At 42.2% G+C, this 16,483-nt stretch overlaps 1 protein-coding gene across 1 annotated transcript in view; it reads right to left on the bottom strand.

Annotated features, from left to right (window-relative positions):
• Nucleotides 1–16,483, bottom strand: part of NRG3 (neuregulin 3) — a 1,079,756-nt gene that overhangs the window by 1,056,175 nt on the left and 7,098 nt on the right. Inside the window, exon 5 of the mRNA XM_040485109.1 lies at nt 15,727–16,482. Coding sequence (XP_040341043.1) covers nt 15,727–16,482 — 756 coding nt within the window. The remainder of the gene's footprint in view (nt 1–15,726; nt 16,483) is intronic.

Below are 16,483 nucleotides of genomic sequence, written 5' to 3'. Positions count from 1 at the left end.
GCCACAGAGAGACTCGGCGAATGTCTTGTCCAACAGCTTTACTTACAGAAGAAACTGTGATTTCAGAGACTGAGTGAATAGTCTACCCTGAGGTCTCAAACAACTGAGTGGCAGAAAAGGGCCTGTATCCCCAAACCAGGTCCAGTGGCCTTCCCACTGGGCCTTAATTACTTTTCTCCCTTTTAAAACTACTCTTCTAATTACCCTACTTTTAATTTTCTTTGGAAGCAAAGAAAAAAAAAATGTAACAATTAACAAGATTGAGCCAAGGAACATAAACTTCCCTGAGGTAAGATTCTCCCCTCTCTCTGTCTCCATGGAAATCACCTCCTGTTCCTCAGCTTCTTCTGCTCACAGTTTGCAAAATGGCAGAGATCAGAGAGGAAGTGGTAGACTGGGCATACAGAGATTTAAAAAAAAAAAAAAAAAAAAAAAGCCTGGACGATATCCAGAGGCTTCAGAGTCGTTACTTAGCTATAAAAGTGGGGTATACTGCTAATGCCACACTGCTACCCACACCGAACCTTAGGTGGAAGGCAGGATGGTCTGGAAGCTGAGCCACACAGTCCATTCTTCAAACAAGCTTCTGGGAATAGCTGTACTTCTTTGAATCTCTCTCTCCCCTGGCACATGGCAACCAACCTTCTTCATCAAAAGCAAAAATATTCTCGGACATCCAAATAGCCTGATTTTCCTGGCACAAATGCACCTCCATTTTGGGAAGATCCAGAATGATTGTATATGACTGATAGCTGAAGATTAAAGTGGACTTCCTGGCATAGCAGTGAAAAGAAATTGATGGAACAGCTAAGGGTACTCTTCCCAAAATGTAGCATGTGTAATTTATTTTTATGCAATTCATTTCCTACCTTGTAGCTACTATCTGGAGGAAAGAAAGCAGTTCTAGTAGAGGAAACAGATGATTTCATTTGGCAAAGTAATAATGTCTGGGGAAATGTGAGAAAATTCAGTGGCAAATTTCAGCCAAGTGTTTGAGCTTAAAAGTATTGGTGGCCAAAGATCACCCTTCTCTATAGCTTGCTCACAAAGGGACTCTCCTGTCAGTATAAAGGGATCACTGCCCAGCAATTTAATTCAATTTTCACAATGGGAGTGTAGTACCTAAAGACTTTCAGTACCTGGCAGTTAAGGTCTTCAAACCCTAACACTTACATATGCAGCAATGTTATGGCACCCAGGATGAGAACACATGTATTCACTGTGAACAACATTTAGCAATTGCACTCATGCATTATAGAGTACAAGGGAGCTGAGAGTTGCAAATTAGATAATATGTTTGATAGGTGTTGTTATGTATGTGGATTAAGTGACACAATGCAAACATCATGAGAAGGGTTAATTTTGAAAAAGTGTCAGCCATCCATAAAGCTTTGTTCCGATGAAAATGTATTGTGCTTGTTCAGTATCTTTTCAACATCAGTGCCCAAAGCAAGCATCTGCTGTTATGCAGGGGCCTTACCATTGGTAGCACCATTTTTAAAAATTAAGGGTTTCTTTTTTTTTTTAATTTTTTTTAACATTTATTTATTTTTGAGACAGAGAGACAGCATGAACGGGGGAGGGTCAGAGAGAGAGGGAGACACAGAATCCGAAACAGGCTCCAGGCTCTGAGCTGTCAGCACAGAGCCCGACGCGGGGCTGAAACCCACAGACCGCGAGATCGTGACCTGAGCTGAAGTCGGATGCTTAACCGACTGAGCCACCCAGGCGCCCCAAAAATTGAGGGTTTCAAAGTGAAAACAAATTTTGCAAGTTTCTCCCTTCCCCTACTCCACATAGCTGAACCACTTCTGCTCCTAGCCACTCCAACTAGCCGAAAGGCATAAACGTCTCCTCGCCATTCTAGAAGAGAACTGTTCAGACGCCAGCCCAGACCCTGCGGAGTTCAGTGCTGAGAGCCTACAGAAGGTATCAGGCAGGAAGACTATGCTTCGTAAACAGCATGTTTTACTGGACCTTTTTTCTTTAGGGTTAACATTTTTGTGTTATCTAGTCATTTAGAAGTAATAGAGCTCTTTAGACTTTTACAACACTCAGCCATTTGCAGTGCATTGTAGGAAACGGCATTTCATTATTTATCATAAATTACTCAGAGCTGCTCATGATGAAAGATGAGCACCAGTGTGGTACCACAGAAGGTCACTCAGAAGCTTACAAAACCAAGTGAAGGGGAAACACAGATTTGATACTGACTTTGTTAAGATCCCATCTACAGCTATGCTGCTTTCCTTTCAAAGATATCTTCTGATCAAATACACAAAGACCCAAACAAATAACTGCAAAAGGCACCTTTAAGTCAAAAAAAAAAAGAAAAAAGATAAACTGAAAGTAAGGCAAGTAAATAACACTAGTATATGTCAGCTGGTTTCTTTTAAAGGTTGACATCAGTGAAAATTATCTGATCAGTGAAAAACAGAGAAGGAGAGACGATGTGGGCTATTAATACTAATGTAACATTCATGCTTACAATGGTGTTATAGCCCCTCTATCTGGTAACAATGAACAACCAAGTAAGCTGGCAAGAGTGATGAATGTGATTCTCATCTGAAGGTTCTTTATACTAAACAAAGGCAGGCAGCACAATAATTTTAGCTGTTGGATACGTAGAAGAAGGGATGTAGTTCTTGTCTAGGACAGGGGCTCCGGCAGGCCAAGGGAGAGCCTCATCTTACACAGAGCCATCCTCAGAACCATCTCGAAGCAGCAGTGCCTCCCCTCCCTCTTTCCCCACCGTGTGATGAGATCAACAGTGCCATTGCCTTTAATTGCCATGGGATGTCAGCATTCAATCCAAAAAGGTGTTGAGAGTAGCTTCTGGAAAGAGGACCTCACGGGTGATGCGGCGATCAATTCATAAAGTACTTTTTGCCTCTGAAAATTCTCAAGGCAGTCACTTTTTAAGTAAAATCAAGAGTTTCTGCTGGCTATTCTCCTTGTATCTTGCAAATTTTTAGATATTCGAAAGCTACTATTTTGAGGTTAAATCTGTGTTGATATGACTATGCAAAAAAAAAAAAAAAACTAAACATTTTTAAACACACCCATTCTTTTCCTCCTTGCAGCACTCTGAAGAGGCGCTGGAAGGAAGTCACTACTTAAATATATTCAGCACAAATCACAGACCATATCTTTAAATGCTTTGGGACAAATTAGCCTTGGAGAACCTTCACAACTTGCTGCTTGCTTCTCCCTCCAAGTCGTCCTGGAGACCTTGCATCTTCTGAAAATACCAGATATTGTGCCCCTTGCTTGCACCAACCCTGACTGTTGTTTCCCATAGCAGCCTAGCCATGTCCTCTCAAACCCTTCCTCCTTAATCAGGCCTTGTCCTAAGGAAAAGATGATGCTGCCTCACTAATTCCAAGACAGACCCTCTCTGCCCATCAGGCCAGACCCCTCACTGGCTTCCACACAAAGGGGTGCATGCACACTTCTAACTTTGTTAATTCCCCCTTGGCCCATTTCTCCACTTCTCTGCCTAAACAAATTCTCCACTGAAATCACTTATGTCTGCTTTCATCACTACTTCCTGAAATGGCCTAATACACTTTTTCAGTCGGAATCATACACTTTGGCACTTGACCATTCTCTGGTACATCTGTTCTGGTCTTCCCAACAAAACCATAAATGTAGACAATGAATTATCTTTCTTACGGATCGTGCACTCGAATGCTGCAGAACCATGATACAATCACTATTAGGATACAAGTATGGTTCTACTTGTAAGTAAAGTGTGAGATGTATGTAAGATGCGTGTAAGATGTGTAAGATGTATGAAAAGTGTGGTAGCTCATGCGGCATCAGAAACACTCCTGATATGGGTGAAAGAAAATCTTATTTAGTATAAACACAAGTGGGGCACCTGCGTGGCTCAGTCGGTTAAGCATCACCTTTGGCTCAGGTCATGATCTCACGGTTTTTGAGTTCGAGCCCCACGTCGGGCTCTGTGCTGACAGCTCGGAGCCTGAAGCTTGCTTCAGATTCTGTATCTCTGTCTCTCTCTGCCCCTCCCCCACTTGTGCTCTGTCTATCAAAAATAAATAAAATGTAAAAATATAAAAATTAAAAAAAAAACACAAGTACCCACTCCGAAAGCCTTAAATTGAAAAAGAATGTGGGTATCTTGCATGGAGTCTCACTAAGCCAGGATCCCGAGAACAAAAGGAAGCTGCTAAAGCCAGAAAGACCCTCTTTGCACCTGTTAGACTGTGTGGCATGAACAACAAACACAGCATTATGATCCACTGGAAAAATCCACACACGCAGGCCACCACCCTGGTAGCATGAACTGAACTCCAAAGGAATGATCTGAAAGATTTCTCTTCTATTTTTAAGTTTGTATTGATATATAGAGCTTGATGAATTTTGACCAATAGAACTCACCCATGTAATTAACACCCAGATCAAGAAGCAGATAATTATCATTATCTTAAAGCCTCATATCATGGGTCTCTCCATTCACTACCTGCCACTTCCCCAAGAGACTCACTACCTTGACCTCTAACATTCAACATTATATTAACAGAGTCCTACTTTTGTTCTGACTCTTTCCGTTCACCAATGTATTTGTGAGCTAGCCCAAAAGATTTTGAGCACAATTCGTCACCAAAGATTTATGTTCTCTACAAGTCACTACTGTCCATCGGCCTATGGAATTTATCTATCTGTAGTGGAACCACCTAACATTAGTAGAATAAGTATCTTATGATTCTGTGAGAGGTTTACAGCATCTAGAAAATGTTTGAACTGGTCATCCCACCTGTTCTCATTTGACCTCAGCCTTCCTTCTAAGACCAACCACTTCAAACTAGCCTTTGTATTCTGCTTTCATGTGATCCTTAAAATAGACCAGATAATCGGTCTATACATATACACAACTGATTGACTTCTACTGCCTATGTCCATCCCAAGATACACTACCAAAGACTGCCCAACATCTGCAGGCTGCAAGAGCCATTAAGTAACTCATTAAACCTCCATCTTCTTCATACTTATAAGGTCAAGGTTAATAATCAAAAGCTCAAGGTAAGATACTCTGCCTTCAATAAGGCATTATTTCCCATGAGCAAATGAAATGCATTTATATGTCCACGCATGTGCATTTCACAGCAGGAATGCAACTCAGCCAACACTTTAATGCTGACACCACCAATCAAGACACAAATACTTGGATTGAAAAGAAAACAAAAACTTCACCAAGACCGATAATTGAACTGATTCATGGAATGTATTCTCTACTTTTCCAAAAGTTTAATAACTTCTAACCAGAGAGAGAATTCATGACCGTTAAATAAGACAGAAAATACAGCAAAATACGATGAAATTAAGCAGCATTCCCATTCCACAATCCAGAAATCACCACCATTAACAATGTGGTATACTTCCTTTGAATATAGTTACTGTATACATTAAACCCATCTATTAATCTGCATAGCTTAATATAATTGGAATTTTATATAATTTTCTATCGAAAGTTTTAGACAATTTATACTAAACACTTTACAGTATATTTTAAATTATTACAAATACAATTTAATAGTTTTGTGAATCTATCACATGGCCAAAGTAAAATTTACTTTATTTATAATTTATTTCATTTTAACCTAAACCATATAAATTTACGTTCACTTGCCAAATATTTGGCTATAGAATTTAAGGCTTTTCACTAAATTTCTGTTACCTTTCTTGTGAAAAACCACACCCAACTTACACACTGCAATGTTTCCGTTTGAGTTTATTTACCATGGAATGAGAACATAAAGCCACATGTGAAACAATCCAAGTGCAGATTTCTCATGGATGTGTAAGTATATTCTACCTTAAACTTGCCCACAACTTCTCCAACAAGCATTGTTTTTAAAGTGACTTGTCTTTAAGGAGTATATCCAAAGTAAACAACTTAGTTCTCACAGAAACCACAATTAATTCATGGGTTTGCATCCTGTTGGAATATATTGCCTCATTACAGTAACAAGAACAACAAGCATAAACAGATTTAGATACAACTACGACTTGGTAAACACACCTCTCATTTGGTGAAGGCTGACACCCAACGAACTGGGGCTGTTCAACATGAAAGGGGCATTGGTGAGTTTTTCAATCCAGAAATAGAATCCCATACAGAAAAGTCAGTTAAGTAGAATTCAGTCAAGATAGTGTATAATATAAACATTTCTGCACTCCATTTTTACTTTTTCATTCCTGGAGTCTAGATGTTGCCATCATGCCAAAAAATCTTTTGTTTATCAATTTGGAAAAGCAATCTCACTTCCCCTCTTCTTGATGAGTACAGCTGTCATTCTCAGTCTACATGATTCATTCATAGTTTGATGGGGATTTTGACAAGGCAGGTTCCCTCACATTACAGTATTCCTATCCTTCAGCATGACTATTCAAAGACTGTAATAAACCAATCTTGGGATTTGACCAATTCCTGTTTTCTTTTCGTAAGTTTGCAGAAATAGAAATCCCAGTCATCTTTCACTTTAACCAACAGAATAGTTCTTTTCCTTAGAGATCCTTGCTAGACAGAAATGTCAAAGAAGTAAGCAGTGACTGGAGTCCAGCATGGGGTGTTCCTGGCAGACTATCAGAGTCTCACCAATGTTACTCTTCTTTGGAGTACTGGCTAAAAAGTCAAGGGTGGGTATCCTGGAGTATAGTTCCAAGAGGGAATTCAGATGCTCTGCAGGAGACACTACATGGTACAACACCCGATATTTATCTGTTAGGGTTGGTAGTTCAGTCTGTAGGACCGCAAGGCTATGAATCCAAATGTTCCCTGATACATTTCCATTGGTCAGTCTCAGCATATGATGCAGTAACTACCATAATCAAGAGCAAGTTTGGAATGGTCAGAGAAGACTATTTTGGCTGGATATTAGGAAGCAGAGAAATAAAGTCTGTAGCTGTTCCTTATCATTGGTCTACTGAATCACCAACAAGCAGCCACAGGACAAAAGAGAAGATCGAGGAATACAAGTTTAGAGAACACATTCTTTAGCTTTTGTTGAAACATCCCCTAAATTTCTCCTTGGCCTGAAAACCAGGACAATTTCTCTGGTTTAAAAGGCTCCCTTTGGGACACCTGGGTGGCTCAGTCGGTTGAGCGTCTGACTTCCACTCAGGTCAGGATCTCACGGTTCGTGAGTTGGAGCCCTGCATCCGGCTCTCTGCTGTCAGCTCAGAGCCCGCTTCAGATCCTCTGTCCCTCTCTCTGCCCCCTCCCCACTCATGCTCTCTCTCAAAGATGAATAAACATTAAAAAAAAAAAAAAAAAAGGTTGAAAAAAAAAAAAACAGATATAGAGCAAATATGTCATTTGTGGAGTTTATGAAGGCAAATGCCACTGTCCCTGAGCTAAGGGCTTGAAAGAAGCCATGTACAGAGACATGGACACATTCTTACTAATGGATTAGGATTTGGGGTAGGGAGAGATTACCTGTAAAAGAATATCATTCGGTCTTCCTGATCCTTCAAACTATGCCACTTAGCAGGTCCTTCGCAAATTAACAGAACCACTCTAGGCCAGGTTCAAGTACCTGCATGAGTGAGATAATCATACCTAGGCCACTGGCCGAGATGATTGTCTTTGAGTCCTTGATTCAATCAATAAATAAGACAATAAATAGGGCAATAAATAAATATATAAAGTGCTCGCTCTCCTGGCACACAGTAAAATTCCACAAATAGCAGCTCTCATTGTTATTTGCTGAATTCTCAAGCCCATTCCAAGACTGAGCTTCTGTGAAGAATTCTTCTGCACTTCTACAAGCAAAAATCATGGCACGGAAACCAACAGAGCCTGATCCTAAAACGATGATAAGACTGGGATTTTTCTCTTAGTAAAGTTCTAACTCACTGGCAATTCACAGGAAGATCATGACTACGATCACATGTAGTCATGGGATGTGTATCATAAGAGGCAGGCTAATATGTTCAGGAATTCTTTATCAAACATTTAGCATAAAAATTCTATTAACTCTGGCTCTAATGTACTCATGCTAAAATAGCTGCACACATTCAGATGATCTTATTTATTTTCCTAATGCTCTTTTAGCCTACATTGTATCCATGATACGCACTATCACTTCTAAGAAGAGAAAATCTTATCACTGGAAGCTGCTAAACTTCTATTATTAAACTTAATTCTCAATTCAGTTTGCAGGTTTGTTTCTGACTCATCTCTTTTCATGCCTGGGAATGGCAAAACCTATGATTTACTTACATGCACCAACCTGTCTTGAAAAATAAAAGCTTGTAACAAAAAAGTAAACTTTGAAATATAATTGAGGATTACGTTTCCAACAAACACAGGACCAGATGTTTTCAAAATGCTAACAGTAAAGTTCCCCAAAGTGCAAAGGTATACATCTAAAAGAGCTCTTTGATGGATCCGAGCAACCTATCAATCCTCTGGGGCTTAATTCACAGTAACTTCTAAGAAAAGAGGGGAACAGAATGCAATGCAGAGATCGCCTGTTTTTACTGAAGTTCTCTCCAAACTCCAAAGACTCAATGACAACAAGACAGTGTGGGAATGGAAACAAAGAGAGGCATAGGGCATTTTTTCTTTCATCAAGAAACCTAAAGATTTCTGTAGATTTCAGGTTTCCAGACAACCCAACAATCTCACTCATATCCCACCCCCCAAACTTCAGTTCCTCTCTTTGATAAATGCATGTCCAAAATAAGCGTATAAAAAAAGCGCACCAAGCAAAGGGTGAGAAATGGTGGGCTCCAGTTTGTGGAATAAACAAAATTTCCAAGGTGATTTGAGGTAGATTTCCACACCATATTCTACTGTGTGTGCCAGGGTATCCGAGAGGAATACAGAAAGATCCAAGGGCATACAAGAACAATAATCTCTCATTGTGATAAAATATCCCTCAAGCTAGGTAGCAAACTAGCTCCAATATCTCAACTGAATTCAACAGCCTGATGTGTTCTTGGAGGAAAATACCCAGTCTATCCACTTCCCATTTCTCTGGACATGTAAACAGTAGAGGGTTTTGCAGCTCACATACCCTTTTACAAGTGGTATACGAGGCAGGTAATTATCATGACCCTCATTATCCCAGTAAAGGAAGTTAAGGTTCAGAGAACAATGGTTCTTTGAGGTTGCAGACTTATCACTAGATTTAAGGCTATGGGTTTTGCTTTTGTTTTTGTTAATGCAAATCTTTGTCACCGTCACAAAAATCTCGAGAAGTAGTCACTTTCTTAACCTAGCTCCGCTTAGCCAGCTGACCGTCACCACCCGTCCAGCGAGATGAACCCTGTTGGGCCCTCCTGTCTGGTGGAAAAGGCCACCAGGGAAGCTCCAAGAAAGCACACACACCTCTGTGACCAACTTTTGGGGCAGCCGGGGCAACAAACCTGTTTACGCCAGTAGCTCTTACTGTAATTACGCAATTGACTTAAATTTGTTGGAAGCCGCGGACATATGATTGTGGAAATGAAACAGAACTCTAGTTTCTATTGAAACATAGTTGAATGCTTTGTAGAAACTCCAAATGGTGAGTTGTTTGCAAAAAAATAAAATAAAATAAAAGTTATTTGAATTGCATGGGCACGAAGACTAGAAAAGATACCCAGGGCAAGGAAGATAGTATAATGCCCATACACCATCTGGTTCAGATTCCTCCACCAGTGTCTTCAAAGAAGAAAGAGGTAATGAGAGGTACAGTTTATGAAAAAAGAAAAGAAAAGCAAGGAAAAGAAACAGATGCTAACGCTCAAACTTATCGACACGTCTTCAAGAAAAAGCTCTGCCCCTAGATCAACATGTGTGAGAAAGCTTTATTTTAACTCTCTGCTTCTTAAACTATTACTTTTCTAGACTTCTTAAATTAACCAATTAACTACCAGCATTGTGATGCCCCAAACTGATGTTCAATAAATAACATGATGTCATCATGTTCAACTGTACCATTGTTTTGTGGAATCACACAACAAGCGATTCCACATACAAGTCAAAATTTGTATGATTTGTATACCAATTTTTGTGGAACAATAAATGGCCATGAGGCTTCAGCTGAGTTTTTGGAATCCTTAAAATTTTTTCTACATTTAAAAAATAAAGCACAAAGGGCGCAAAGGGTGTGGCTCAGTCAGTTGAGCATCTGACTTGGGCTCAGGTATTGATCTCACAGTTTGTGAGTTCAAGCCCTGCACTGGGTTCTGTGATGACACTTCAGAGTCTGTTTGGGATTCTCTCTCCTTCTCTTGCTTTCTCACTCTCTCTGCCCATCCCCCACTCACACTCTCTCAAAATAAACTATAAATAAATAAATAACGCACCAAGACAGTTTACTAACTCAACTGCATAAATGAGTAGACTTCTTTTCTTAACTTTCTACATCAACTTAATCTAACATCATCTTACCTGGAAGGCTGACTTCTATAACAACTTGAAATGACCCGGAGATGTTAAGAATACCAAAGAAAAATTTTAAAGACTATTGTTTATACTATAATCTAAGAAATAAAGGGATTAAGAAAAATCAGAAGTCTGTAAGGAATCTTCAAAAGAGCCATTATTCAACAGGAATAAGAGAAGTCCTAATGAAACAGTGGCAAAGATGGAAAATCAAACTAAGAATCCTAAAACTTCCATTAATAATTACACAAATACAAAACACCTACTTTGGTATGTTTTCATCCAGATATAACAAGACTTTAAACAAGGGTATTCCCTGGCCCTTTCAATATGTATATGGTTCGGGAGGAAATGCTTTTCTGAGTATAGACAAGAAAAACTTCTGGGATCTCAAAATGTCTCAGTGGTATTTGTCAACCCAGTATGGCTCTGCCTCACCCAACACAAAAGTCTAATGATAAAAACAGACTCAAAGGGAGAAAAATGAATTTCCGTTCTATTTACAAGCAATTCAAATGCCTTTTACAGACTTAGATTTATGGCTCTTCCCTTGTTCTTATATATTTCAGGGCCAACTTTCATGTTCCATTTTCAACATCCCAGATAGAATATCAAGATACACTTGGCACTGGATACCAGAGGCTATAAGGAAAGAATTTCTACAAAAGAAGCAAGTTGAAAATCTGTCTCCTTCTCATTGTGGTGTGGAGAGGAGGAAGAGCTGGGGGAAGTATTCCCAAGGGAAGAGAAGTCCTGTTCATCTGCACGCCGGACCTCCCAGGACGGCACTGTGTTCACACTCTGCCCCAGTACTCTTGCTTCTGGCCCAGCTTGGATTTAGAAAGTTGGTTTCTTTAGTAACAGAGAGAAGTCCCCACAAACCAGCTTCTATCATTTATCTGCTGAGGTTTTTCCCTTTCTGATGAGTTTGTGGGTGAACACCGTGTTCAAAAAAGGCTATCCAGGAAACATAGCACAAATACAAATGGTGGCTGGATTCATCCATCAACCCTGCAAAAGGTACTTTCAATTAGTAACAGCATTCCCAACCCCTTATCTCAGTCATGGGGAACTGAGGAGGAAGGCTTAAACCACCCTGTCTTAAGACCAAACTAAAAATGGCTCTAGAAAGAGCTTTGCCAGTTCTATGCCCACACCTGCCCCTGCCCTGTGTTTCTTGTGTGTGTGAGGATGATGAAGCACAACATAAGTTGTCCAAAGGGCAAAACATACAGTGTAACTGATTAAAGCAGAAAAGTCTCATAATCTTATATTAAGGCCAACGAAATCAAAGCATACTCAGGTTGCAGCACGTGCTCCTAAAAAAGTTCTCAATTGGATTTCATAAGAAATAGTGACCTCGAGCTCCTAATCCTCTCACATTGGCTACTGCACATGACTGGGGCCCACACCTGCTCTGTTGGAGTTCCTCTGAAGGATTCAATTCATGTGTACAAAAGACAATAAGTAGGAGTAACTTCATTTAAACAAATTATACCTAAGGCTGCTACAAACAACTAAGAGTACTCTTACTGAAAGACTAAATGTTTCTAAAAGAACAGACAGGAAGATACTCTGTTATCAATGGCAGTCTTCAAAATCACAACAGGTATGATTAGGTAAAGTTTTACTTAAATAGACTTGGTTATATTAAAATTACCCACATAGCATGTTTACACATCAAGGATACATTTTACATTTATCTCTTCACTAACTACACTATTTGAGATTTGTGATCTTACTTACTGTAAATACTATACACCGTCCAAACAGGACCCAAAAACTAACCAATTAAAAGTGGTTCTTTGTATTTGAATTTAGCCAATGACTCTGGACTTTTAACTGTGAAAACAGTGCTTCCTGCTGAGTAAAATAACAATCCAGACTTGTATTGACAACATTCTACATATAAGTTTCAGGTCTAAAAATAGAATTCAATGTGCTGTTAAAAGGCTGTTTGTACACTAGTCAAAATCACTGTTCTACTGTCTGTAGTAAATCTCCTTTCGGCTTGAAAAATCTGTGAACTAATCAAAACTTTCAGAGGTAAAATGCTTCAGGGATGTTTTGATGAAATAATCTAGTGGCAATACATTTAAAATATTTGTTTCTAAAACATCTGAGCCTAAAGCAAATCCCGGACAACCAACCGGGAACCCAAGAGACCCCAGTAACACTTAACAAAGTTTTGGTCCAGCTCATGGTCTAAAGGTTGGAGGGGAACAAGAGACTAGTCAACGTCAAGCCCTTCCTCTCCCTCCGTGTTTTAAGTTCAATCTTTCTTCATCTTTGATCCTACAGAAAATTAGAGTCTTCTAAACTGAGCCTGCCCCATAACAAAAACAGCTTTTGTTTTGCCTACTACCCATCAGCAAATGTGTTGATTCTAAAGTGAACCAGGCTTTTTTCCTCCAAAGATCTGTGTTGCCTTTACAGACAGAATCCTACTGACTGACCTAACAGGAACACAGAGACATTCATTCTGTAAGCCCTGAGATGTTCAATTCAAGAGCAAGGACCCTGGCCATTAAAGAATTTGTGACTTAGTCTTGAAAAACCAGAGCCCTGTCCTTAGCTGTCCTCAGGTGCTACAACACAATTCATGACTTTCACTAAAACAAGAGGAAAAAGCAGGGAGGGAGGAAGGGAGGGAGGGAGGGAGGGAGGGAGGGAAGGAAGGAAGGAAGGAAGGAAGGAAGGAAGGAAGGAAGGAAGGAAGGAAAAAAAACCCAAAAATCTACTGAAGTCTAAAGGCAGGAAAGTAGGAAAAAGGGGAATTTCTCTCCTGGGAACTTTAGTAACATAATCAAAACCAATGAAAAATAAAATGCAAGATATTCAGGCCATTCTTCAGCCCAGCAGTGCTAATAATCCCTCAAAAAATCCTTATATCCTTTTGTTAATCATCTTACAATCTTGGACCAAAAAATAAAATAAAATAAACTGTCCTTTTCTTTAAATTACCATAAAGACCTATCTAGTTAAATTCATCCTTAACGGAAACAACATAATCTTTCTTTCATTAAAATTTCCCTTGTTGATATATGCAAACCAGGTCAGTTTCTATTGGATTTGCATACTTGTGTTTTATCCCTTAATTCAACTCCTTATTGAAGGTTTAAAAAGAGCCAAGAGCTGGACCTCAGATACACATAAAACAAACACTGCTTATATGTCTAAGCAAACACTGACACCATTTACAGATTCTCCACCCCCTCCCTCTTCCTTGGGGCTGAGAGCCTTGTCAATAATCATTACTTATTAAACAGGCTGCCATTCCCTTCTACAAAATGTAGAAAAGGAGCATGGAGGGGTAGAAATAATTACCTTGGCCTTTTCTTTAAAGACCTCCGAAATGGGATGCAAGGAAATCAATTGAGGAAGAACATGAAATATCCCCCCCGCCCAGGTGCAAGACTCCCCCCCCCCCCCTCCACCGGCACACCACATACACACACACATCCACAGTTGGGAAGTACACCCACACTCCATTATCCGTACCAACTGCACCGAAAGATAAAAATCCGAGGTCTTCCGGATACACACGTATATATTTTCAAACCACTGAGCATGTTCGCACATACACTTGCACATCCTTTATGCTCCACAAAACTCAAGCTGGATTTCCTGAGAGAAGCCTGCAAACACCTCCTTGGGAAACATGCTCTCAAAAATGATTGCTTCAGCCAAAGGAGAGGGAAGGGAAGCAGCAGGTTACCGGTTTGACTGCCATTCTGGTTTGTGGCAGATCCCCTCCTTCCCCTCTTCTCCCGGACTCCCAATTTATCTTTAGCTTATTTTTTCCCCCAGAGTACGGATATTAAGGAATTTTTCTCCTGGACCTTATCCACAAACACACTAAATCCCTTCTGTAAAAGTTTCAAGTGTTAAATAACACCCAGGGTGAGAGCACAGGTCAGGAAAATGAACTTCCGGATGACTGAAAGCATCCCGGGTATTTCTACTGAAGAGAAAATGATGACCCTCTTCCTTTCCTCTCCAGATGTTATAGCTCAAAACAGAAATATGATGGAAAGAGAGTATAGCCAGGCAGTTTCTGAAGAACGGGCTTGCACAGAACTTGAACTGGCAGGCTAGGGGTTTGTCCTAAATAACCTTCACAGGTTGCAAACTGTTTCCCATATCCTAATCAACAGTCAGATTGAAAAGCTTTCTAAAATTTCCTTAGAGTAAGAGCAAGGTGGGGGGCGGGGTGGGAGGTCAATTAGTCACACAAAACATTTGAAAAGATACAGAGAAGAGATACACCATCTATACGAATAAATAGGGATCTATCACTCTTGAGGTGAACTGGCCAGTATGGGCAGCAATCGCCCCGTGGTTGAAGAGGCCACATTCACAGAGTGACCGGTTTCAAAAGGGCTGGACGTTCTCCCCTGGAGTGCAGAGAACTATCCCATTCCTTATATTTTTCTGGCACAGAGGGAGGGGAGATGAGGTTCACACCCCACCTCTGGGAAACGAACAAAAGCAAATGCTTCACAGCGCTGAAAAAACTCCTCCTCCGTCAGGACCCTAGAGGCGGTGGTTCCGCAGGGCTCCCTTCCCATTTCCCCCTACTTAACTCACTCTGGGAGGCCAAAGAATCAATCTCTACACCTTGCAATGGCCATGGGCAGAGCGGGATCGGTTTAGCCCTCCGCCATGGATCGCCTCCTTTCCCTACCTCCCCCAATGGCTTCTAATTAACCCTTCCTGGTCCCTGCCCGGGTCAGGGCGGCTAGTAGTCCTACAGGTTCGTTCTATCGACATTTCCATCAAATATCACCCCCCCCCCCCCCATCCACACACACACACCCACCCACATGGACACAACTTCCCTTTGTGGTTTAGCGTCGGTCAATTTGCATGTGCTTTTCTTTCTCGCCTTCCTACGGGCAGGGAAAGGGCTCAGTGCTTTTGGGAAGGCCCACCCTCCCTCCCCAGCTCTCAATAGGAGCCGGATCCGGGAGCTCACCAGCAGGTCTGCAGTGAGCAGAGATCGCCCTCGCGTTAACCCTTTGAAGAGATCTGTTCTCATCTGGGACCCGCTGAAGTAGGCCGAGTGGAGCTTGACAACCTCCCTCCGCTTCCTAGAGCGCCCCCCCCCACACCCCCAACCCCCCCCCCAACACTGACCCTGAACAGACCTGCACCTTTCTCCTCCCTTGTGGCCAGTTTTAACTATCTCATTCACTGCTCCAAACCTGAAATAGGATGAAGGGTGGAGGATGCTAGAAGACAGGCGGCGGGGAGCAAAGACAGCAGGAGGGCAAAACGGAAACTCAGTAGTAAATCAGAGTTCAGACCAGGTGTACACTTACGAAATTTGGGGCTGGTGCTCGTTTCTGGCGCGGTGGTGGCAGAGGAGGAGGAAGACGAGGAGGAGGAGGAGGAGGGGGTGGCCGCATCCTGAAAGGGAGACAGGGTCCAGGACGGAGTGGAATCATGAAGGTAGGAGGAGGTAGCGTATGCCGCAGTGGGCCAGGAGGGCATTGCCTGGGTGCTGGCGGTTCCTGGCACCGGGGGTCGGGAGCCCGGCGTGCTGCTACTGAAGAAGGGGGCCGTAGTGGACAGGACCGTCGGGGGGGCCGCTGTGTTTCGTGCGGTGGTGGAGCGCGGGCTGGCCCGGATGGGCACCCGGTGTCCGGGAAAGCGAGTGGGCGCCCGCGTGATGGTCGTCAGGCGGGTGCTAATCCGGTTGGGCGTCCTGGAAGAGGCGGCGCCGCCGGCGGAGGGGGTGGCGGGGGACGCAGTGGAAGTGGTCGTGGTGGTGGTCTCCATGGCCTTGGGGAAGGAGCTGGGCTTGGAGAGGAAGAAGGGGTCCTGGCCCATCCCCTTGGAGTCCACCAGGTCGGTGGGCACGTATTCCTTGACGGAGCCCACCACGATCCATTTGAGGAGCATGAGGCTGAGCCCCAGGCCGATGAAGCCGATGAACAGAGGCACCACGCACAGCCACGTCTGCTGCCGGTTCCACACGATGCAGTCGCTACAGCGTAACTCCCGGGGGGGCTCGGCCGCCCCTTCGCCGCCGCCGTCCGGGCCCCCGCCCGCCGCTGCCGCCGCCGCAGCCGCCGC

This window comes from Herpailurus yagouaroundi, unplaced genomic scaffold (assembly GCF_014898765.1).
Source record: "Herpailurus yagouaroundi ecotype Mexico unplaced genomic scaffold, PumYag 163, whole genome shotgun sequence".
In the NCBI taxonomy this organism is placed as follows: Eukaryota; Metazoa; Chordata; class Mammalia; order Carnivora; family Felidae; genus Herpailurus; species Herpailurus yagouaroundi.
This window is presented reverse-complemented; position numbering and strand designations above follow the sequence as displayed.